Here is a 26,169-nt window from a genome sequence, read left to right as displayed (position 1 = left end):
GTGGATGTTTTGTGGGGTAAGGGTTTACTGATATAAATTTGATTGCTAAATTACAAGCTTATTGAGTTTTGATTTTGATGGGTTACTGGGAGTTGTGACTATAACCACAGCGGGTGGATGCTGGGACTGTGAGCAGTGTCCCCAGCAAGAGAGTTACAAGAGGGTGGCAGCTCAGAGAGTAGCCACCAGTAGCAAGTGATGGAGATTGGGAGCTTATCAGTTGAGACACTTTGCTGATTAAGATGAAAATATCCCACAGATGCCGTGTGGCCCTACACTGCCTGCAATAGCATGGGTTGGTAGATTCTATTTTTATAATATTTACCGGTACAGGGGCTGTCTCTGACTCTGTTGCCTGCCTTTGGATCCCTTTCCCCTAGCATGCTGCCTTTTCTGGTCTCAGTGAAAGAGGAGGTGCTTAGTCCTGCTGGAACTGGATGTCCCTGGGCAGGGTGGTACCCAAGGCAATTTACCTTTCTCTGAGGAGAAGGAGAGGGGGATTGGGATTTGTAAGGGTGTAGCTGGGATAAGAGAGAGGCTGTGATCAAGATTTAAAGTGAATTAATTAATTGATTGATTGATTGATTGATTGATTTAAAAGAAGGGGCAACAGCTGCTACTGTGTAAGAATTCTCATTCCTCAATCAGCTTAGCTTCTTTACAGAGAGGGGTTACAGCTGAGCTACCGTACTAGACGGCCAGGCTTCTTCCTCTTATAGGCTTTCTGATTAATTTTGGCCAGAAAGATACGAGCATATGCTACATTGACAGAGAACATTCAGGCTCTAGTCTGAAAAGTCCAACAATCCAGGCATGAAGCAATAAAATAGAGCTCCCAGAATGAAAAGAAAATCCATGCAGAGCTTAGCATGAACACACATCATCAACACTGGAAATGCCTCAGGACATACAGCAGGAGGGCGAGTTCATGAGCTTCACCCCCAGCTGCAGTCAACCCTCAGCATTCTTGAGACTCTCAGTCCTGCAGGAGTTACTGACCCTCTCAGGAGTCCCAGTGCTCATTCTGCCTGCCATGAGGACTCTCTGCTCTCTGCTGCTGATAGGCTGCCTCCTTTTCTCCTATGCCACTCCGGGTAAGCCTGAGGTGGGGAACTCTGACAAACTAGGCTCCTCAGTGCTCAGTTTGAGAGGTGTCATGGTCTATGATAGTTCACACAGGAGAGTTGTTCTAGAACAGAGTGTGGCTGGAATGATGACATTATACAGACAATACAATGTAACTGCTTTTGTTGTATAATTTCCATACCTACATGCAATGTCTTGTGGTTATATCCAAAGCCCCATTGCTATTCCAGGTCCTCCCTCGCCTTCCCCTTGTAAAGCCTCAGCAGCCCCACACTTACTCCATGGCACCCTCCTCCCATATACGAGAGACAACGTTCTACACTTAAGCTTTGTAGGACAGCTCTTCTCCTGTAACATGACAGTCTAGATCTATACACGCAGGGTTTGATTCCATAGCTCACAAATTATATTTCTACATAGTTGGGTTATTTCTAGTTTATCATTCCTGGAATAAATTGTTATTGTGCTCTCACATCTAGATATACACTGTTCACAAAGGTTAACCATGAGAATATGTAGACGAGAGATTTTTCTTCTGTCTTTTTTTTTTTTTTTGGTTCTTTTTTTTTTTCGGAGCTGGGGACCGAACCCAGGGCCTTGCGCTTCCTAGGCAAGCGCTCTACCACTGAGCTAAATCCCCAACCCCTCTTCTGTCTTTTAATAAAATATTCTTTTAAATTTTTTAAATGTATATATTTATTTGCTTACTTATTCACTTTACATCCCATTCACTGTCCCTCTCCAGATCACTTCTTCCCACAATCCTTCCCCCAAACTCTTCTCCTCTGAGCTAGTGGAGCTCCTCTGGGTAAACCCCCTACCCTGGAACCACAGGTGTCTGTGAGGCTAGGCACTTCCTCTCCCATTGAAGCCAGACAAAGCAGCCCAGCTACAAAAAATACCCCAAATGCAGGCAACAACTTTTGGGGTAGGCTCAATGTCAGTTGTCAGGGAACCACATGAAGACCAAGCTGCATATCTGCTACATATTTGTGGGGAGGCCTAAGTCTAGCCCATGTATGTCCTTTGGTTAGTGGTTCAGTCTCTGAGAGTCGAAAGGGTACAGGTTAGTTGATTCTGTTGGTCTTTCTGAGGACATTCTATCCCCATCAGAGCCTTCAACCCTTCCTTCTACTCTTTCATAAGGGTCACCAAGCTCCATCCACAGTTAGACTGTGGGTGTCTACATGTGTCTGAGTCAGTTGGTGGGCGGAGTCCTCACAGGACAGCCATGATAGACTCCTATCTGCAAGCAGAACAGAATATCACGAATAGTTTCAGGGATTGGTGCTTATCCATGGGATGGGTCTCAAGTTGGGCTAGTTATTGGCTTCCGCCACACTCCATGCATTTCTTACAGACAGGATAAACTTGGGGTTGGTTTTCTCATGTTTACTGCCTGGCCATAGGAGGCAGCCTCCCCAGGCTCCATATCCCCAATGCTGTCAGTCACAGCTATGGACACCCCAATTGGTCCTTTGGTTCCTCCCCTATCCCAGGGCTCTGTCTCTTTCTGGAGGTTCCATATGCCATCCACCAAATTGTCTCCTGTACTATTGTATTCAAAGCTATTTCCCGTTTTCTCTTCTATGAGGTTTAGTGGTAAGGTCCTTGATACACTTGAACTTGAGTTTTGTGCAGGGTGATAAATATGGATAGATTTTTCATTCTTCTTCATGTAGACATCCAGTTAGACCAGCACCATTTGTTGAAAATCCTTTCTTTTTTTTCTATCAAATGGATTTGGCTTTGTTATCAAAAGTCAAGTGTCCATAGCTGTGTGGGTTTGTTTCTAGGTCCTTGATTCAATTCCATTGATCAACATGTCTGTTTCTATACAAATACCATGCATTTTTTCTCACTATTGCTCTGTAGTACAGCTTGAGGTGAGAGATGGGGACAATTCCCAAAATTCTTTTATTGCTCATAATTGTTATGACTCTCCTTGGTTTATTATTTTTGCATATGAAGTTGAGAGCTGCTCTTTCAGGGTCAATTAAAAGATTGTGTTGGAGTTTTGATAGAGATTGCATTCAATCTGAGGATTGCTTTTGGTAAGATGGTCATTTTCAATATGTTCATCCTGCTGATTCATCAGCATTGGAAGTCATTCCATATTCTGATCTATTATTCACATTCTTTCTTCAGGAACTTGACATTTTGGTCATACAGATCTTTCACTTGCTTAGTTAGAGTTACACCAAGATATTTTATATTATCTGTGGCTATTGTAAAGGGTGATGTGAGACTTCTGTCACTTTTAGAATTTGGTCAAATGACTGAGGAGTACACCAACTGTTTTCCTAGTCAAGCAGACTTCAAGAGAAATCACAGATTAAAAATACTCTGGACAGTGAAAGCAACCCTGCTCACAAAACATATATAGAAAATAACTCCACATATGAAAATAGTAAATCATTACATGCTTTAATAATTATGAAAATGTAAAATAAACCAATGTAAATAAAATACTAAGTTCATTAATATTGCATTAGATATCATGCACTTTGATCACCTTCACTCCTTTATTACTCCATCCTTATTTGTCCTTTCTCATACAATATTCCAAATGCCCTTTTGTCTTCACACACTCATTTATGCCTCTAGGTTCCATAGAGGAGAGAACATGCACAATACATGACTCCATGTCTTGCTTATTCTTCTACTCTGATGCTCAACACTTTTATCCTTTCATTTACAAATACTTCTCTCTCTGTGTCTCCCTCTCTCTCTCTCTCTCTCTCTCTCTCTCTCTCTCTCTCTCTCTGTGTGTGTGTGTGTGTGTGTGTGTGTGTGTGTGTAGTTCTGGTGCTCTCTCTATGTCTCTGTCTCTCTCTCTCTCTGTCTCTCTCTCTGTCTCTCTCTCTGTCTCTCTCTCTGTCTCTCTCTCTGTCTCTGTCTCTCTCTCTCTCTCTCTCTCTCTCTCTCTCTCTCTCTCTCTCTCTCTCTCCCCTGTGGGAGAAGAGAACTCCACATGTGGATGAATCTGTTTAATACAATCATCTGTTTAAGGTCATGTATATCTGTTCTGTGCCTTGACTACCATGAGTACTGAATGAAGAAGCAGTGATCGGTCAGTGCCTCTTTGCTGGGTTAACTTATGTGCTAGAGGTCTCACTCAAGGCTAGTGCTGTGGATCATGCATTTTTTCTACAGTTAGTTTTGTAAGGACCATCCATACGGATTGCCATATGACTGCACTGCATTAATTCCCTCTAAATGTATGCTGTTCCTCTTTGCATATGTCCTCACCAGCATCTCTTATTATTTTAATGGATAAAGAGACTTAATGGCTTTCCATGTATTTATTGACATTTTGTTCTTTCTCGTTGGAACAGAATCTGTTTTTCCTTTTCCATTTACTTGCTGGGTGATTTTCTCCTTTGACATTTAACTTTGGGTGTTGAATTTGGTGTCACCTTTTCAGGATACTAACCCTCTGCTAAATGAGTAGTTGGCCATAAGCTTCTCTGATTTGGCAGCTGTCTCTTAATTCTACTGTTTTCTCTGCTTTGATGACGTTTTGCAATACCCTGAAATCCCATTTTTGATCATTGCCATTACTTTGTGAGCAACTGGAGTCTGAATTGGTTACTTTTGTGTCACTGAGACCAAATATGTGAACAGTGTGAAAGGAGGATACACTCAGTATGGTTGACAGCTTCAGACAACTCAGCCCATAGTTGCTGGTCGCCCATGCATACTCAATGCATGCCCCATACACACTTCATGCGTGCCCCATGTCCAACTCCTGCATACCCCATACGTGCCCCATGCAGTTCTGCAGAGCACAGTGCTGTGAGCATGTAGCAAAGTTGTTTTACCTCACGGCACGGAAGGGCTAGAGGTCAAGAGGACGGTGCAAGGGCAAAGATACCATCGATCCCCTGTGATCTACTTCTCCTAAACTTCCTAAAATTTTCAAATTGGGGACCTGAACCAGAAACCAGATCTATAAAATTTCTATTTATATTTATGATATTGTATATTCAAACCATCCCCATGTGCTAATCAGAGACCCTTGTGTGTTTAATTCATGGTGGGGGATTCTTTATTTTTCTCTACATTGCAACCCTGCTAGCTGATTTTCAATCTAACTGTATTAACAATAGAAATTAACCACAGTACATCTGACAAGAATCCATTGGTAGGTGTGTGGCCTTATTTCAAGGCCCTCTACTATATGCTATTGATTTTTTTATTGCTTCTCTGCCGAGGCTTCTCTGTACACTATGATATGGCTCTGTGGTATAAATTGAAGGGATAACATGATCCCTCCAACATGATTCTTTGTACTCAGAAATGCTTTCACTTGGTCCTTTACATTGTCATATGAACCTAAGGATTGTATTTTTCTCTGTTCCTGTGAAGAATGACATTAGAATTTTGGTGAGGATGCCGTGACTCTGTAGAACATTTTCAGTGCTGTGGCTTTGTCACTTTTTTTCTCCATCTTTATTAAATTGGGTATTTTGTAATTACATTTCAATTGTTATTACCTTTCCCGGTTTCCAGGCCAACATCCCCCTAACCTCTCCCCCTCCCCTTCTATATCTGTGTTCCCCTCCCCATCCTCCTCCCATTACCGTCCTTCCCCCCAACAATCACGTTCACTGGGGGTTCAGTCTTGGCAGGAGCAAGGGCTTCCTCTTCCACTGGTGCCCTTACTAGGCTATTCATTGCTACCTATGCAGTTGGAGTCCAGGGTCAGTCCATGTATAGTCTTTGGGTAGTGGCTTAGTCCCTGGAAGTTCTGGTTGGTTGGCATTGTTGTTCATATGGGGTCTCAAGCCCCTTCAAGATCTTTCAGTCCTTTCTCTTATTCCTTCAACGGGGGTCCTGTTCTCAGTTCAGGGGTTTGCTGCTGGCATTTGCTTATGTATTTGCTGTATTCTGGCTGTGTCTCTCAGGAGAGATCTACATCCAGTTCCTGTCAGCCTGCACTTCTTTGCTTCATCCACCTTATCTAGTTTGGTGGCTATATATGTATGGGCCACATGTGGGGCAGGCTCTGAATGGGCATTCCTTCAGCCTCTGTTCTAAACTTTGCCTCCCTATTCCCTCTCAAGGGTTTTCTTGTTCCCCTTTTAAAGAAGTGTAAAGCCTTTGCATTTTGGTCATCCTTCTTGAGTTTCATGTGTTCTGTGCATCTAGGGTAATTCAAGCATTTGGGCTAATAGCCACTTATCAATGAGTGCATACCATGTGTGTTTTTCTGTGATTGGGTTACCTCACTCAGAATGATATTTTCCAGTTCCATCCATTTGCCTATGAATTTCATAAAGTCATTGTTTTTGATAGCAGAGTAGTATTCCATTGTGTAGATGTACCACATTTTCTATATCCATTCCTCTGTTGAAGGGCATCTGGGTACCTTCCAGCTTCTGGCTATTATAAATAAGGCTGCTATGAACATAATGGAGCACGTGTCTTTGTTATATGTTGGGGCATCTTTTGGGTATATGCCCAAGAGAGGTATAGCTGGGTCCTCAGGTAATTCAATGTCCAATTTTCAGAGGAACCTCCAGATTGATTTCCAGAATGGTTGTACCAGTCTGCAATCCCACCAACAATGGAGGAGTGTTCCCTTTTCTCCACATCCTTGCCAGCATCTGTTGTCACTGGCATTTTTTATCTTAGCCATTCTGTCTGGTGTGAGGTAGAATCTTGGGTTGTTTTGATTTGCATTTCCCTTATGACTAAAGATGTTGAACATTTCTTTAGCTGCTTCTCAGCCATTTGGCATTCCTCAGCTGTGAATTCTTTGTTTAGCTCTGAACCCCATTTTTAATAGGGTTATTTGTCTCCCTGCCATCTAACTTCATGAGTTCTTTGTATATTTTGGATATGAGCCCTCTATCAGTTGTAGGATTAGTAGAGATCTTTTCCCAATCTGTTGGTTGCTGTTTTGCCCTAACAACAGTGTCCTTTGCCTTACAGAAGCTTTGTAGTTTTATGAGATCCCATTTGTCGATTCTTGATCTTAGAGCCAATACTATCTAAACTATTCCACAAAATTGAAACAGATGGAGCGCTACTGAATTCCTTCTATGAAGCCACAATTACTCTTATACCTAAACCACAAAGAGACCCAACAAAGAAAGAGAACTTCAGACCAATTTCCCTTATGAATATCGACACAAAGATACTCAATAAAATTCTTGCAAACCACATCCAAGAGCATATCAAAACAATCATCCATCATGATCAAGTAGGCTTCATCCCAGGCATGCAGGGATGGTTTAATATACAGAAAACCATCAATGTAATCCACTATATAAACAAACTGAAAGATAAAAACCACATGATCATTTCATTAGATGCTGAGAAAGCATTTGACAAAATACAACACCCCTTTATGATAAAAGTCCTGGAAGGAATAGGAATTCAAGGCCCATACCTAAACATAGTAAAAGCCATATACAGCAAACCAGTTGCTAATATTAAACTAAATGCAGAGAAATTTGAAGCAATCCCACTAAAATCGGGGAATAGACATGGCTGCCCACTTTCTCCCTCCTAATTCAATATAAGTTCTCAAAGTTCTAGCCAGAGCAGTCAGAGAACAAAGGGATACAGATTGGAAAGGAAGAAGTCAAAATATCACTATTTGCAGATGATATGATACTACATTTAAGTGATCCCAAAAGTTCCACCAGAGAAGTACTAAACCTGATAAACACCTTCAGCAAAGTGGCTGGGTATAAAATTAATTCAAATAAATCAGTAGCCTTCCTATACACAAAAGAAAAACAAGCCAAGAAAGAAATTAGGGAAATGACACCCTTCATAATAGTCCCAAATAATATAAAATACCTCAGTGTGACTTTAACCAAGCAAGTGAAAGATCTGGATGATAAGAACTGCAAGCCTCTGAAGAAAGAAATTGAAGAGGATCTCAGAAGATGGAAAGATCTCCCATGCTCATGGATTGGCAGGATTAATATTGTAAAAATGGCCATCTTGCTAAAAGCAATCTACAGATTCAATGCAATCCTCATTAAAATTCCAATCTAATTCTTCATAGAGTTAGACAGAACAATTTGCAAATTCATCAGGAATAACAAAAAACCCAGGAAAGCTAAAACTATCCTCAACAATAAAAGGACTTCAGGGGGAATCACTATCCCTGAACTCAAGCAGTATTACAGAGCAATAGTGATAAAAACTGCATGGTATTGGTACAGAGACAGGCAGATAGACTAGTGGAATAGAATTGAAGACCCAGAAATGAACCCACACACCTATGGTCACTTGATTTTTGACAAAGGAGTCAAAACCATCCAATGGAAAAAAGATAGCATTTTCAGCAAATGGTGCTGGTTCAACTGGAGGTCAGCATGTAAAAGAATGCAGATCAATTCATTCTTATCACCCTGTACAAAGCACATATAAGTCCAAGTGGATCAAGGACCTCCACATCAAACCAGATACACTCAAAATAATAGAAGAAAAAGTGGGGAAGAATCTTGAACACATGGGCACTGGAGAAAATTTCCTGAACAAAACACCAATGGCTTATGCTTTGTCACTTTAATAAGTGATCTGACACACAAACAGGGAAGGTCTTCCTAATTTTTTGGTGTCTTTTTCAGTTTCTTTCTTCAATGTTGTAGACCCACTCACAGGCATGGTTTTATCATCTTTGATTAAGTATATATGAGTTTCTACATAATTTGAGGCTACTGCTAGAGGGCTTCCATTCCTGATTTCATCATCAACAACTTCTTTCTACATGTTATAACAGAGTAAAAAATCTCTTGGTTATATATCCTAATATTTTTCTGAACATGTGTAAGATACATGAATATTCGAATAGACTCAATTCTTTCAAGTATTGGATCATAACATCTGCAAATGGGGATCAGTTCTATCTTCTTTATTTCTTTTTCTTCCCTTATTTCTGTAGCTGAGAACCCAAGAACTATATTGAATAAGAATGGTGGGAATGAATACAGTTTTCTCTTTATTAATTTTAAAGAAATTCCTTACAATGTTTCTTCATTTAGTATAATGTTGGATGTTAGCTTATACACATGAACCTTGTCATAGTGATATAATCCTTCTACTTCTAGTCATTTAGGGCTTTTGTCATAAATATATATTATATTGATCAAATAATTTCCTATAACTCCTAACACGGTCATGTAATTTTTCTCTAAGTTATGTTGCTATTCTATACATATTTGAACATCTCTTGCCTCATATTAGAATGAAACCAACATAATAATGAATTATGTGTGAACTTTTTAACATGTTTGTTTAATTTATTTAGGAAATTGCAATCTATGTTCACCATAGAATAGTGTCTATGAATGTCTTCACTTGTTCTGCCCTGTGATGGTTTGAATGAGGTGGCCCCACACACATACTCCTGGACATGTTAGTACTTGATCCCTAGTTAGCAACCATTTGGGAAGATGTCTAAGGTAAGTGTGTCTCTAGAGGCAAGCTTTCAGGTTTCAAAGCCTTCCCTTATCCCAAGTTCAGGTTCCCTGCTTCCTCATTGTGGTTTGAGATGTGAGCCCTTGGTTGCTACTGCCACCACGTCTGCCTGTGGCCAAATTTCCTGCCGTGATGGTGATCGACTCTCCTCAATTTGGAAGTAGAAGCCAAAATTAAACCCTTCCTTCTGTAAGTTGCCTTGGTATTGGTGTTTTGTCAAAGAAATAAAAAAGTAATTAATTATTACTTTTATTCAGTTTTATATCTTGATGAAAATTTCTTTGAAATATTAACCTGGAAGTATTTTTTCCTTACTGTTTTATGGAATAATTTGAGAACTATTTCTGTTGCTTTTTAATACTGATAGAATAATGTAATCCATTCCAGTATGGTGTTTATCTTTCTTGACGTTCTACTATGGGTTCATTATCACTGATTATTGTATTGTGAAACGTCTCAGGCTCCCTATATTCTTTTAATTCTGTTTGATGAGTCAAGTTTGATTAGGAATTTATCCTTTCTTGTAATGTTATAATTCATGGCAATATAATTTTTCAAGTATTCTATAACAATCTTCTTGTGATTTGTGTTCCTTTTCTTTTTCTTTTTACTGGGTTTTTTGCTTTACATTTCAAATGCTATTCCATTAGCCAGTTTTCTGACAAAAAGCCCCATATCCCATCCCCTTTCTCTTCTTCTATAAGGGTGTTCTCTCTCCCCAACCATCCCCCATTACTGCCCTCACAAAATCCTCTGCATTGGGATGTCCAGACTTGGCAGGACCAAGGGCTTCTGCTCCCATTGGTGTCAAACAAGGCAATCCTCTGCCATATATGCTGGAGCCCTTAGTCTGTCCATGTGTAATCTTTGGGTAGTGGTTTATTTTGTCCCTGGGAGCTCTGGTTGGTTGGTTTTATTGTGCTTATGGGGTTTATTGTGCTCCTTCAGCTTCTACAATCCTTTCTCTAACTCCTCCAATAGGGACCCTGTTCTTAAGTCAATGATTTGCTGCTAACATTCACCACTATATTTGTCATGCTCTGGCTGAGACTCTGAGGAGAGAGCTATCTCAGGCTCCTGTCAACATGTACTTCTTGGATTGATATATATTGTCTAGTTTTGGTGGATATATATATATATATATATATTATATTCTAGGTGGGGCAGGCTCTGAACGGCCATTACTTCAGTCTCTACTCCAAATTTTGTCTCCATATCCCCACCTATGAATATTTTTGTTCCCCCTTTTAAGAAGGACAGAAGCGTCTATACTTTAGCCATCCTTCTTCTTGAGCATCATGTGGACTGTGGACTGAATATTGGGTAATTCGAGCTTTTGGACTATTACCCACTTATCAGTGAGTGTATCCTATGTGTGTTTTCTTTGTGATTGGGTTACCTCACTCAGGATATTTTCTAGTTCCATCCATTTGCCTGTGAATTTCATGAAGTCTTTGTTTTTAGTAGCTGAGTAGTACTCCATTGTGTAGATGTACCACATTTTCTGTATCCATTCCGCTTTTGAAAGGAATCTGGGTTCTTTCCAGCTTCTAGGCTATTATAAATAAGGCTGCTATGAACATAGTGGAGCATGTGTCTTTGTTGTATGTTGGAGCATCATTTGGGTATATGCACAGGAGTGTATAGCTGGGTCTTCAGGGAGTGCACTGTCCAGTTTTCTGAGGAACCTACAGACTGATTTCCAGAGTGGGTATACCAGTTTGCAATCCCACCAACAATGGAGGAGTTTTCCTCTTTATCCACATCCTTGCCAGCATCTGTTGTCACCTGAGTTTTTGATCTTAGCCATTGTGACTACTGTGAGGTGGAATCTCAGGGTCGCTTTGATTTGCATTTCCCTGATAACTAGGGTTGTTGAACATATCTTTAGATACTTCTCAGACATTTGATATTCCTTGGCTGAGAATTTTTTGTTTACCTCTGTACCCAATATTTTAATAGGGTTATTTGATTCTCTGAAATTTGAGAATCAAATTTGAGTCTAACTTCTTGAGTTCTTTGTATATTTTGTTTATTAGTCCTCTATCTGATGTAGGATTGGTAAAGATCTTTTCCCAATCTGTTGGTTGCCATTTTATCCTAATAACAGTGTCCTTTGCCTTACAGAGCTTTGCAGTTTTATGAGGTCTGATTTGTTGATTCTTGATCTGAGAGCATAAGCCATTTGTGTTCTCTTCAGGAAATTTTCCCCAGTGCCCATGTGTTTGAGGTTCTTCCCCACTCTTTCTTCTATTAGTTTGAGTGTATATGCTTTTATGTGGAGGTCCTTGATCCACTTGGACTTGAGTTTTGAACAGGGCAATAAGAATGTGTGGATTTGCATTCTTACACATGCTGATCTCCAATTGAACTAGCACCATTAGTTGAAAATGCTATCTTTTTTCCAAAGGATAGTTTTAGCTCCTTTATCAAGTTCAAGTGACCATAAATGTGTGGGTTCATTTCTGGGTCTTCAATTGCATTCCATTGATCTACCTGCCTGATTCTCCACCAATACCATACAGTTTTTATCACTATTGCTCTGTAATACTGCTTGAGGTCAGGGATGGCGATTCCCCAAGAAGTTCTTTTATTGTTGAGGATAGCTTTCACTATCCTGGATTTTTTGTTATTCAAAATGAATTTGCAAATTACTCTTTCTAACTCTATGAAGAATTGAGTTGGAATTTTGATGGGGATTGCATTGAGTCTGTAGATTGCTTTTGGTAAAATGACCATTTTTACAATATTAACCCTGCCAATCCATGAGCATGGGAGGTCTTCCATCTTCTGAGGTCTTCTTCAATTTGTTTCTTCAGAGACTTGAAGTTCTTGTCATACAGATCTTTCACTTGCTTGGATAGAGCCACACCAAGGTATTTTATGTAATTTGTATCTATTGTGAATGGTGTAGTGTCACTAGTTTCTTTCTCAGCCTGTTATCCTTAAAGTAGAGGAAGGCTCTGGATTTGTTTGAGTTAATTTTATACCCGGACACTTGGCTAAAGTTGTTTATAAGGCTTAGTAGTTCTCTGGTGGAACTTTTGAGGTCACTTAATATATTATCATATCATCTGCATATAGTGCTATTTTGACTTCTTGCTTTCCAATTTGAATCCTTTTGACCTCCATTTGATGTTTGATTGCTCTGACTAGAACTTTGAGTACTATATTGAATAAGTAGGGAGAGAGTGGCAGCCTTATCTATTCCCTATTTTAGTGGGATCGCTTCAAGTTTCTCTCCATTTATTTTAATGTTGGATACGCTTTGCTGTATATTGCCTTTATATGTTTAGGTATGGGCCTTGAATTCCTGATCTTTCTGAGACCTTTATCATGAAGGGGTATTGAATTGAGTCAAATGCTTTCTCAGCATCTAATGAAATGATCGTGTGGTTTTTTTCTTTGAGTTTGTTTATATAGTGGATTACAGCGATGGATTTCCATATATTGAATAATCCCCACTTCCATGGGATGAAGCCTAGTTGATCCCATTTTTTAACCCTAATTTTAATTTATTGGATTCTCATTGTTCTTTCTTCTTATTATTGTAAATGAGAATTTGTCTTTAACCTTTTATTTATGGTTATCTTTTAAAAGATCCAATTCTTTGTTCCACTGATCATTCTCATTGTTCCCTTGGTTTAATTTTCGTTAGTATCACCAGTTACTGATATTTGTTACCATGCTTATATTAGATACTTCTTTGCATACACAAAACCAAAACAGAAAATACATAAATAATACATAATATATAACATACATTTATAAAGGGCTCTGTAGATACCCATGGATTTTAAATACTTCTACGTGTTTATATTATCCTCTTGAAGATAATTATTTTATATCACTCTATCACGAAGTTGGAGGTACACTAAGAATTTGGTAAGATCCTTTATGAAATAAAACCCAGAAATGGACTTTGGCATAACCTGTTTGACTGTGAACCTACCTGATAACAATATTTTATCGGCACTATTGCAAGTCACAACAATCATGGACAATTATAAGCAAGATTCAGGTTGCCATAGAAATTGAATGTGAGCTATAGACCAGACAATGATGATACACACATACCTCTGTTATCTATTGGGTGACTTTGGTTCAAGAAGCTTCTCCCACTGTGGATAAGGTACAGAAAGCAGATTTCCTTCAATTCCCATTCCATCTCCCTGCAACACAACTTCTGTGATGACGGAGAGTTTCTATACATGCCCAGTCTGATACAGATTCTACATGAAAAACATCTATAGAGCAATAGAATTGTGCCTAGTGAAATTTCAATTTCTTTAAATGTGAATGGGTGCATCAAGTTAATGGCTAACATATTGGACTCAGGACCTTTACAGAGAACAAACTTGAACAAACAAAGCCTCTTCTCCTGTTTGGTGATAAATATGTAAAATGCTGTATATATATTTTCTGCCAATCAAGTCAGATTACAGTTTGACATAAATACCTCATGTAATGTCAATTAACTGTAAATGTCTGTCCCCCAAAACTATCACTCTCTAGGATACTAAAGGATTGTAACTTCATTCTGAGAAGGAATTTTTAGAGGACTTGAGACAACCCAATAATCACCAAAGGATGTGGGTAAAGTTGTGACTTGATGGTTACCAGATGTACTACAGAGTAATTTTGTTCTATCCTGGATACTTTTGAAGACTAATCTAGGATACATTTTATGCATTCTGTGATATACCATAGAAGGCATAATGAGTACCAATTTCTGAAACCTATGAAATTTTCCCAAGGCAACCACAATGTCAGTATCACATTAATGATTATGACTTTGGTGGAAATTGTGGTGAGAAGTCTGGTAACTTGAGAAGAAATGGGGCACTTCAGAATAAGTTTGTGGTGCAGTAATGCCTGTAGCATTAAGAAATAGAGTATATGGCATCTTAGGGACAACAATATGATAGAGTAATAGGTGTGTTGGGAAGAAGCTTGAGTCTAAACATCAAACATAAAAGCTACACTCATAATTTTGCTGTTCGACCTTGCCAAGTGTGTGATTTCATTACCTGTCCTAAGGTTCACTTCCATGAAAATGGCTTGGAAGAGAAAATTATCCCATGAACTTAGACATGCTATCTACCTATCTTGTATCCTCAAGCTGTTCTCAAATATTGGCATTATACCTATGACTCTAAAGGCTATCTGCTCTCTCCTTGCAGTTGCTGGAATTCTAGGACCTCTTCGAATACAAACAGATTATCATCGATGTCTAAGAGAGAAAGGGTTCTGTCTCAATGCTGTTTGTCCTCGTTCTACCTTGTTTGTGGGTACCTGTTTCCCATACAAGTTCTACTGTTGCAAGTTTAAAAGATGATTGGAAGGAAGCACGTGGGAGTCAAGTAACAGATGTGTAACTGATGTTTTAATAAAGGAAACATTTTTAAGCTTATCTACTTCAGATCCTATTGAAACCTGTGTTTTGGTTTAGAAAGGATTGAAAAATGCAAGTCTCATGTCCAGGCTGGGAACAGGAGAGGGGACACTCCCGAAATCATGCCTAGTTCTGAGTAATGATTTGAGCAATGTCAACCTTATTTGAATTTATTACCAAACCACATGTTAGTAATGCAGAAGAACCACAAGACTGGACAATAAATAAGGTTCTCAGGCCTCCTGAGATTAACAGAGGGTAACTCTTCCATGTTCTCAATGTTAAATAAGGCTCCATTTGCAGATCCAATGTTAGAGGCTGAGGTCAGTAGATGATATTTGTATTAGAACCTCACTTATAACAGTAAATTGTCCCACCAAAGCTTTTTTCCTATGGATAATGTCTCAGTTTTTAGATCAGTATTTTTCAGCCAACAACAGCAAAACAGCAACAGCACATACACACACATACACACACACACACACACTCACACACACACTTTATTTTTGCTTCATTTTGTTCTTCATAAAATATATTATGATTATATTCTTTACCTTCTCCAAATCCAACTAGATGCCCTCCCTAAATTTTCCACACATATCACCCCCTTAAAAAATACAAAAAAGTGGGGGGGGGGTTGGCAGCTGGAGAGATGGCTCTCCAGTTAAGCGCACTGTCTGCTCTTCCAGAGGTCCTGAGTTCAATTCCCAGCAACCACATTAGCTCACAACCATCTGTAACAGGGACCCAATACCCTGTTCTGGTGTGTCTGAATACAAATAAAGTATACACATGTAAAATATTTTAAAGTAAAAATAACAATATAAACTGTGTACATACATTCTTACCCGAGATTGATAGGAGTGAGAGACAGAGACAGAGACAGAGACAGAGAATAAGGAGTCTATTTTGTGCTAGGCAACTATTACTGAGCATGTGGTCTGCCCTGCATGTGGTTGATAATTCCACCATTGCTCCTATTGACAAAGGATGAAGTCATCCCATTTTTGCACTATTGAACATGAAGATACTGAGCTGGTTCTCAACTAGAACACACTACTCTCTGGTGTTCACTGTATAGAAGGCACTATGCCTGCTACCACAGAACAAAAACAGTTATCAATCTCACCCAGCTGTGAACACACTACAAGCTACAGCACTGATCTTCCTGCACAGTACACCCACTGATAGAATAATATCACAAATTAGGGACCTATCAAACTGCCTTTTTGTTGGATTCAAAACCTCCTTCATCATATGTTAGTCATAACTGGTTGTCATAATGTGACCAAGAACATGAAACTAGATAGATCAATGGTCATAGGGGAAAAGCTACTGCACCTATTCTATTAAATTAACATACTAATAAAATGACACATATGGACATATTGCTATACCCATAGACCAGTATACCACTCATGCTTATGTTGTAGTACACAGTAATTAAATCAGAGAATTCAACAAGGTGCTAACTCCCTTTTTTCTGGTTTGTTACACTGGCCTTCTGTACAACTGATCCTCTCCAGTGTGTCCCTAAAGGTTGTGCCTTGCCTCCTGGCTCTGGAATCAGGGAGAATGAAACCTTGATTCCCACCTTCTTCATGTCCCAAACCCGATTGATCAAGATGTAAATGAAGAGAAAAGAAACATGAATACCATCTAAGATATATTTTCCCATGCATTCAGAGTTGGTCCAAAACATTTTCCAATGAATATGGCAGAAGAACACCCTCCTCTAGACCACAGCTCTGGTTTATATATTCCTAAAAATGTAGATGTTAACAAGTGTGGAGTCAGACCTTGTACTCCAGCGAGGAAGATTAGGACACTTATATTGCCCAGGATAATTAAAATCATATAGTTAGTAATGAAAAGCACGAAAAGAAGTCTTATTCATCATGGCCACATTGGAAAGAATATCAAATAGATCCATGAACTCTGACTACACTCCAGGGCACCTTTCAGATCCAGATACTGAGTGAAAGTTTTAGACAGAAGGTGGGAGACAGAAGATTAGGCCAAGACGTGGTCTCACCATCATTCTATCAGCTCAACATCATCTGGCAAGTTGTAAATCTTTCTCCAGGAGGTAAGGTCCTTCTCTGGTTGCTCTGTGGGCTTCAAATTTCTTCTTCTAGAAGGTGATTCCGAGCATGATTCTAATTTATTTGGGAACCACTATTTCAATAATCTGATACTAAAGACTTCGTCACAACATAACATTTTGGGATACATTCGCTCATACCATGCTTGCTTGTTACATAAGCAGGCAACCAAGAGTAAGAAAATATCGAGGACCAAATGCACATGATGAACATAGCCATATAAATTAAATAAAAATGAGCCATGAAATATATTGTACCCAGTATTATACACATACACTAGACAAAATACTACACACAGTATAATATCATGTTCGGTAAGAGGTTATCAATAGCATAAAATCAATCTTAAGGTCATCAATGAAAAGTGAATGTTGCTGCCAAATGGCAAAGAGCAGCACAGTAGGAGCAGATATGTGAAAATAGGGTGATGATACACGCAAGAAAGTTAAGAGAATTTCAGAAAGAGGAGAGGTACATGGGGTCTTGTGACCTCCATTGTCTGGCTCTGGGCTCCCTCTTCAATCCTGAGTCTTGTGAGGCTTCCTTCTTTCTGTCATTTAGACTGGGAAACTCAATGGAGCTCCTTTTGAGTTCATGGATTCTTTCCCATCGGCTAACATTTACTGTTAATCTCAATTTAGGATTTCATTTTCAACACTAGAATAATGGTTTTTTTACTTAATGAAAGATTTGCTGTAACCCAGTAAATTAACAAATCTTCTATTCCATAGATGTAGATATCCTTTGAGGGTTAGTAATTTAAGAGCACCCAAAATTAACTTTCCTATCACAATTACATCATAGGAACTACATATCCTGTATATCTGATACTTGCTATTCCCTGACCGACATCTCCTTTGCCCCACTCTACCCCACCACAGTTGTATTCTTCTTCTATGTATGGGCTGTATTTCTTCTGAGATTCCACATGGCAGTGAGACCAGAAACTGGTGGTTTTATTTCTACGTCTGGTTTACTTCATTTAGTATAAGTCCTCCAGACTGATCAAGGAAGCTAATGGCAAGATCTTAAAGCTTAATTTGTTCCTATGCTTATGGCAATTCCCACTCTATACTTCTCTGCATTTTAAGATTTAAGTATAATTCAATTAAACACCATCTGAGGTGAAAGTGCCAAAATTCCCAGCACTTGGGAGACTAAGTATGGTGATCACAAGTAGAAGGCCAGTTTGAGGTGTCAAGTGAACTCAAAGATAGCTGTGGCCAAAAAAAGAAGCTGTACATAAAAGGAAAATTATTTCCTGATATCCACTGTACTTTCACTTTTCCTTCACTTGCAAATGCAGTTTATAAGCCTTTTGCTTAATTTTCCAGTATGTAAAACATTTTCTGATTCCAGTTGTTGAACTGGGAGTCCTCGTGACCAGACAATCCAGCCTTTAATACATGGGCTGTGGGGGATACTTTTAGATACAATGAAGATACAAATGTACTTGTGATTGTTCCATTCTGAGGAAAGCCAGGAGATGACTTGTAAATTTGTAGACATTAAAACCTGAGCCTACTCATGCCACCCTAACACACACACACACACACACACACACACACACACACACACACACACTGACATGTATGTGCTGCTCTCACTTGAGGGCATCTGAAGTGCTGACACAGATGCAGCCTGTGGAAAACCACCTCTATCAAGATGACTGTTTGCAGATGCCCGATGCATGCTAGAGCTCTTGGTACATCAGCAGCTGTACTTGAATGCTGAACGGTTACAGAGAAGCCTGGATGTCCTTGGAATATTACAACAATCTTCATCTTAATTGAGCTGAGGATGTATCATATACTGGCAGAAGAGTTCCTGTTATTCCTTCTCTCTCTAAACTCTGTTTTGTAACAAACCTAGCATCTTTAGATACCTTGCTACATATTATTAAAGGAAAAGTAAATGGCAAATATGTCAGTAGAAGTTATTACAATGCTCAACATCTGTTTTGTATATCAATACAAGTGCTTCTCACACAGGTGGAGTCCCAGAAGATGCATGTGTTGATTCCCTCTATCTTCAGTGGAGATTAGCCATCACAATCCCTAGGTAATTCCGGCAACCTGGTTAAATTTTGGCTTTCAGTTTCCTTGGCACCAAAGCAAGACACTAAGATGAACTATATAGTAAAATATATTTCTTTCTTGAGAACCATGAGTCAGGTATAAAAGAGAAAGTGTATAAAGGTCCATGCTTACAGAGGTCCCCGAGAGATGTGGTAGTCACTTTTCGGTCACTTATTTGCCTCCTCTAGTGAGTGGTGATAGGAAAACCTAGGAAAAGGGTCTGCAGCTGTGCTTTATCCAGAGCTGACATCCAAATTGTCTGTCCTTCCAGGGACCCCCTGCCCCAGGCTGAGGGCAAGATATTCCTAGGAAAGCTTAAGAGGTTTATGGTAGTTTTTCCTAACAACTTCTGAAGGAGATTTCCAGGGGTGGGATTAAATCAGTAGTGTAGAACTGCAGATTCACACGTGCCAATTTAAGATAGAGTTAAATTGTCCTTTTCCCCTCCTGTGAGGGAATGTCATCCTGGGTAAAAACAAACATATGCAGTTTTACACATACTTGGAAAAAATCTGGTGTTTCCTACAGACTCAGATTTTTCTTAATCTATGTGACTGGTGGCTCTTAAATGCTTCAACCTCCCTATTAGAGCACCTACCAGAGGTAGCAGAAAAGAAAGGTTGGTAGGAAAAGGGCATTGAGGACCTGTTTAGAAGGAGGACTTTAAGGAAATACTTTTTCTTGTCAGGGTACCAGCAGTCCACTCCAATACTAATCACCAAACACAAATCAATATCAGAGGTACAACCCAGCAGAAACCAGAAGGCTCCGATGATTTGAAAGTGGCCAGAACCACTCAGAATACTATGAGAAGTTCTTTTGTGCACCTCTTCCTAATAAGTGAAGACCAGCAAAAAGCAGTGAGGTGTTGCAATGCAAGAACATTTCCTCACTGTAGGGCTCCATTTATCGACTTTCTCAACACCAGGCACCATCTCTAGAGTCTGTTTTCACCAAAATATCAAATGGCCTCTCACAAGGCAGGTTCCAGAAAAATGACATATGACACAACTGAGTTTCTCAGTAAACCAGAGATTTCCACTTCATATCCCTCTTCTTTTTTTATTGTCTTTTTCTCTAACATTAACAACTGCTTCTGTAATCAAACAAAACAACCTCAAATGTCCATCAAGAGATAAGCCTCAGAGTCTGGTGTGCTTTGAGTGAGAAATGAGTTCATGTGTTTGAACAGAGTCCACAAAACATGCAGAGCACTTTTGGGTGATTGGCGATCCTTTATACAGAGGAAGGTCAGTGGGGAACTGGGGAACGGGAAAAAGGCCTTAAGGTTTTAGAGTTCTGCCCCATTACCTAGCCGTTCTCTACTGACTACACATCCCGAGTGACCCGCTGGGCCAGGATGCAGCCTTCAGGCTTTCCCTCTCATATGGAGGCAGCACCCCCCCACCCCCACACTGTGAGCCACAACTAACTCCTCCTCCTCCTCTAAGCTGCTTGTCACTCATGACAGATAAGTCCCCACTATAGGTATATAAAGGATCCCCCCAGCATATTCTTAAAGGGAGAAACTTTCTCAACAACATGATGACTCTTTGGGAGTAAACTAAGAAAAAGACATATCTCCCTTAAGAAGAGTCTAAATGTCAGTAATTCACTTCTCAGATCTGCCCAACTTCATAGCACTCACAATATTTTGAGACCCTGGGACACAGCATTTTGCCATTGGGAGCAGAAGTGAGACATGATACACATCTATCCTTTAGGTTTTATCCAGTCCTACCTTTTCAGGAAGACTTTCTGTCACTGCTTCTCTCTAAAAGTCACCATTCTACCTCTTCTCTCATATTTACTATTTTCCAGGATGACACATATATTATTTTCATATCTTCTTCATGGTTAGGCATGCTAGTTAAAATATAAAATACATGAGGAAAGTGAGTTTAGTAATGATGGAATACTTGAGTATAAAATAACAATGAAGGAAAGATCGTGGGTACGAGAGATTTGTTGAGCAATCAAGTGAATGAAGAAGAGAGATGATGTCCGATTTAAAACAAATAATGAACCGTGTACACTGCTTTTTTACATGGTGGTCAAGAAAACCTCCCCTGCCCCTCTCATCTTAACTCCTTCTTTGGCTCCACCTCATATAGATAGGCCTTCCTGCACTCTACCCTCAAGGTTAATCTCAGGCACCATTTTCCCTTTTAAAACAAAAACAAAAACACTCTTTCTTGAGGAACTTTTGATCTCTACACTTAAGAAACACTGACCTCCTCCATTTAAATGTCTAAGTTCATTGGTAATCAATCTTCAGTCTAGACGCCAGGTGTGCCTGCCCTTACCATGCTGTGGGCCGCTCCATAAAGGAGGAAAGACAGAAGAGCTATCCATGGCTGTTTTCCAGGATCACTTCCTGCTGACTGGCAGGATTTCCTCTGTCCATCCCAACACACCACCTCTCTCCTCATCATTTGGAATTGTGTTATTTCCAGTGCTTCCCTTAGTAACTCCCCACAACACCCTGAAAGCCATCTCTGAATCATTGATTTCTATTTCCCGGAAACCCATCTCTAACTACAGGCTTTAGCGCCTACCAACAAATGACTATGACTTCGGATCTCATTTCATCTTCTCTCCTGGATTCACATACACTCACTCATCTCCTCGATGTGAAAGCCTTAGAGTTCAACAGGTACACACGATCTCTGTGCCCTCTCTTGTACTGTGTGGGTAGCTTCTGTTAGCATAACTCACCTCTACCCTGTGATCCCTCCTTCTCCATGGTCACCAGACAGGGGTACTCCATTTCCTTATATCCCCTGATTGATGACCTCCTCATGGCTGTTTTCTCAACCTCAGTTGTAATTGATTTTCTTCACCTTCAAAGGCAGCAATCATTTCTTCCTGATTCTTTTGATTTTCACCACTAGAACATTCTTAAGTCTTAAGTTGTTAGAAAGAGCACAGACAAGCTCTTGGCAACCTAGGGCACATGATATAATTCCCTCTTCATTAGCACTCCAAGGTTTTGTGCTCTGTTGTGCTCAGTGGCATTGTACCCATTCCCACATGGAGAACACCTGCTTCTGTGAAGGACTTCCCTTACAGATCTACTTGAACTCTTCCCATTTAATGGGTTAATGAACCTTCTCTTCTCCTGGTTCACTAAAAGTTTATTGCCAACCCTCCCACCAAGAGGTAAGACTACTGGGCAAGAGAAAAGAGCCCTACCATTTACCCTTTACTTAACCCCTGTTCTTAGGCTATAGGCTTTAAATGCTAAAGAAAGCAGTTTTTTCCTACCTCCATTCATTTACTTGCAAATTTCCTTTCTCTTTACAGGTGAAGAATATCCATTTATAGGTTATTTTATTTATTCATATTTCAAATATTGTCCCCCTTCTGGGTTTTCCCTCTGCAAAGTCCCTATTCCATCTACTCTGATCACTGCTTCTATGAGGGAGCTTACTCACCCAACTACCCTCTCCCACTTGACCATCCTAGCATTCCCCTACTTTGAGTCTTCAAAGGACCAAGGACCTCCAATCCCATTGAAGTCAAATAAAACAATCCTCTGCACCATAAGCAGCTAGAGACATGGGTCCCTCCAAGTGTACTCTTTGGTTGGTGCTTTAGTCTCTGGGAGATATGGTGGTGTTGGTTGTTTGATATTGTTCTTTTTGCTGTGGGGTCGCAAACCCCTTCAGCTTCTTCAGACCTTCTCCTAACTCCTCCATTAGAGTCCCATTCTCAGTCCAATGGTTAGCTTCGAGCATCTGCATTTGTATTGCTCAGGCTCTGGCACAGCCTCTCAGGCAACAGCCATACCAGGCTCTTGTCAACAAGTGCTTCTTGGCATAAGCAGTAGTGTCTGCATTTGGTATCTGCAGATGGGATGGATCCTTAGGTGTGGCAGGAAGCAGTTATTAACCCTTAGAATGAGCAAGGAAGTCTTGGGGTGTTTTAGAAGTTTCCAGCAAGCATTCAGTATAGTTAGATAGAACACAAGAGACCATCAGTCTTTAAACGACAGCTATGTCCAAGTCTGTATCCCACTTCAACCCATTCCAGGCTGGGCACACTCCTGGCATGGGGTAAGGGGTGGTGCCTTATTAGATAGTCATTCAGGAAAAGTGTACTGTCAGTATAATGACAAACTATATCCCAAATCTTTTCTCTTCGAAGAAGTTGGGTGTTGTTCTATCAACTGACTGTTATTGACACTTAATGTAGAAAGCAGTCTGCTTTGTTCAGTGTCTATGAACATATAGATTTTATTATTTGCCCTTTACATGATGTAGGTTATGATGCCTGACTACTCTACAAAGTAAAACAAGAAAGTATGTACATTGAGGATGAAAATCTCATACCCCATCCACACTCAGTCCAGAAAGACAGTACAGAGTCCCCCAAAAGGATGCCTCTGATGCTAAAACTATAAAGCTCAAAGCTTCTTCCACTCTCAAGCATGTATGCTTCAGGAGACGATACTCTTCTACCTTGATCTTCACAAGGTCAGCTCTCAAGTGACTAGCAGCTTACTAGATAGCAAAACAAAACAAACAAACCAAAAACTCAAACCCACCAAATTTATCCAAAACAACCCATCTAAGGTAAGGACCATGCTGCATCCCTCACTTTCCAAAGGAGGCTCAAAGTAACCCTTCTCCTTCCCTTGTAACCTTATTCTCTCAGTGGTACAGGTTTTGCCACCTACTCTGGGACCTTCTGGAATGGTGGGCACCCATGTATTCCCACCCTTAAAAGCAAAGCTCATATCACTTGATTACTTCTGAGAAGGGCACAGCCAGTTTTCTGTGTGACCAATGGCACATAGACCATACTCAAAAGTAAGACCTACACTGGAGAACAAGTGAACAGACAAGAACTGGACTCAATAGGTTTAAGACAGCAATGGGAGTTGTGTGCAGAGGGAGGAAGTTATGTGTCTGCAAGGAGTTGGCGAAAGAGGAGAATATGATCATAAAAGATTTATGGAATTCTCAAAGAAATAATATTATTGAAAAATTTAAATATGTTTAAAATTTTACCTTTTCATTATTTTACATCTCAAAAACAGTTTCTCTTCCTCTTTCCATCCTTATACTAATTCCCTTCTTCCCCCACCAGAAATCCTCATCTCCTCCTCCTCCAGTTCTTTTCAGAAAAAAGGAGGCCTTTCACGGATATTAACTAGCCGTGACATAACAATTTTAAAATGCAATTTCTTAATGCAAAACAATTAACCTTGCTTCCTATACATCCTATATGTTTCTCATTACCACATCCTACTAATCATTTCACAAACAAGAACTTTTGTGTATAACATCCTGTCTCAGAATCAATGTTTGATAAAAGAACTGACACACACCAGAGCCAAGTTAATAAATCATCTTAGATATCAAACCATCTTCAGTGCCACCATAACAGGTACACAATCTCCTGTGCATACTGTACACTGAGCACACTAAAAAGACAATTTATCATCTCTGACCATCACACCTTAGGAATGCAAGTTGATTTGACTACTAAAGAAAATATTATTGGACAAACATCTTGCAATGGAACCACTTGAAAGGACACTCTGCTCCCACTGCTTCCACAAAACAGAGCTTGGAGCGTCATCCTTAATCTTAAATACACAGGCAGACACTACAGCAAGGGTAGGGTGTTGTGAACCTGAAGAACTAAGTCACAGGAAGCTGGTCCAAACTGCCATGTCACAATGTTGGATAGGAGCCAAATGTTCAGGGTGAGGATCAGAGATTGAAAAAAAGATAATTGGCATTTCATAAGTACTGTCTAACTAGAAAAAAAATAAGTAAAGAGGAGAGGAAATTTTGAGTAAATGGGTAAAGTCTAAAATGTAAGAGGTGAGGGGGGGAAAGATAAGAATATATTCTGCACACACAAGAAATTCTCTAGTGAAACAAAGTAGGAAAAGATCAGGGGAAAGAAGTATAAAATCTCAAAATTCTTGTTGGAAATATATATATAGAAAACTGAGGGAGAAAAGGAAATGCCACGGGCAAAGAGCAACAGATTGCCACCACTTTACAAAACAAAAACAAGAATTGAAGATGTAGCTCAGATGGCTGAGTATTGTCCAACATCTATAAATCCTGGCTTTGCTCCGAAACTTCACAATGACTTAGCATCAGGGTATATGCCATCAATGGAGGTTGAAACAGGAGGATGACAAGTTTTAAGTCATCTGTAGCTACACAGGAAGTTTGGGAGCCTCCTAGATTATATCAAATCTTGTCAAATAAAACAAACGAGTATAAACTTATAAAAACAGGCTAAAAGAAAAGATACCATATTTTCTGACACAAAATTGAAAAGAGAGTCTAATTAGATTTAAGGTTGATCAACAGGAAGAAATCATGCCTGGTTCTATAAGCCTAGCCTCTTCTTAAACCAGTCTAACAGTTATTCCTTGTTACATAGTAACGAACTCCCTAGTTGATGAGAGACAGTTTACAAGATAACTGGTGGAGGGCTGTTTCCTGAGACCAGGTGGACAATGACAGCAGCCAGGCAGACTGGGGGAGGCTCACAGTTTTAGGGTTCCAGTTACTGAGAAAGCTTAATCTGGGCAGGACTCAGAATAATCTTCGCTGCAGGTGGAAGAATATGGCAAATCTGTGACTCCTTTTCGTCTGAGATTATCTAAAGTGTCCATAGTATGAAAAATTTAATAACATTTAATTCATAATAATAGGTAGGGTTGAGAAGGATAACTGAATTTCCCTGTGCTTGGTCCTCAGGGGATTCCAAGTGATGTAATTCATGAACAGAAATGCCTAAAGTGCCATGAATGGTTGGAATCCTGGGAGAGATTAAAGCACTGCAAAGATAGGGCATGCTCACTGAGAGCAGAAGGGTCCCTGTCACCAGGCCAAAATCATAGGCAATTTGCAAAGTTCTTTTCCAGTAAAGTTTTGGTGAGATACTTTGCTCTAATAAAGTCTGACAAATGACTAACAGAAAGCAGCAATGTATTTCCTTTTGCCGACGTAGGAAACTACAAGACCATTGTAATAAGCACCCTTCTGGAGAAATTGCTCACCCAGTCAATTCTCCCACTGACCTG

At 39.7% G+C, this 26,169-nt stretch overlaps 1 protein-coding gene across 1 annotated transcript; it reads left to right on the top strand.

Annotated features, from left to right (window-relative positions):
- The first annotated feature begins 1,000 nt into the window (after positions 1-1,000).
- Positions 1,001-14,944, top strand: Defb2 (defensin beta 2). The gene is made up of 2 exons (NM_001037507.2): positions 1,001-1,094; positions 14,715-14,944. The coding sequence occupies exons 1-2, from the start codon at positions 1,034-1,036 to the stop codon at positions 14,867-14,869; spliced, it is 216 nt and encodes a 71-aa protein (NP_001032596.1). The 5' UTR covers positions 1,001-1,033; the 3' UTR covers positions 14,870-14,944.
- The last annotated feature ends 11,225 nt before the right edge of the window (positions 14,945-26,169 follow it).

Source organism: Rattus norvegicus, chromosome 16 (assembly GCF_036323735.1).
Source record: "Rattus norvegicus strain BN/NHsdMcwi chromosome 16, GRCr8, whole genome shotgun sequence".
NCBI lineage: Eukaryota > Metazoa > Chordata > Mammalia > Rodentia > Muridae > Rattus > Rattus norvegicus.
The sequence above is the reverse complement of the archived record's forward strand: the minus strand, read 5'-3'. Positions and strand labels throughout refer to the sequence as shown.

Bases quoted from the DNA above. Each gene is read 5' to 3' on its own strand.
- Defb2 (NM_001037507.2), top strand. From the start codon at position 1,034: ATGAGGACTCTCTGCTCTCTGCTGCTGATAGGCTGCCTCCTTTTCTCC. The intron at 1,095-14,714 runs GTAAGCCTGAGG...CTCTCCTTGCAG, and splicing joins TTTCTCCTATGCCACTCCGG to TTGCTGGAATTCTAGGACCT.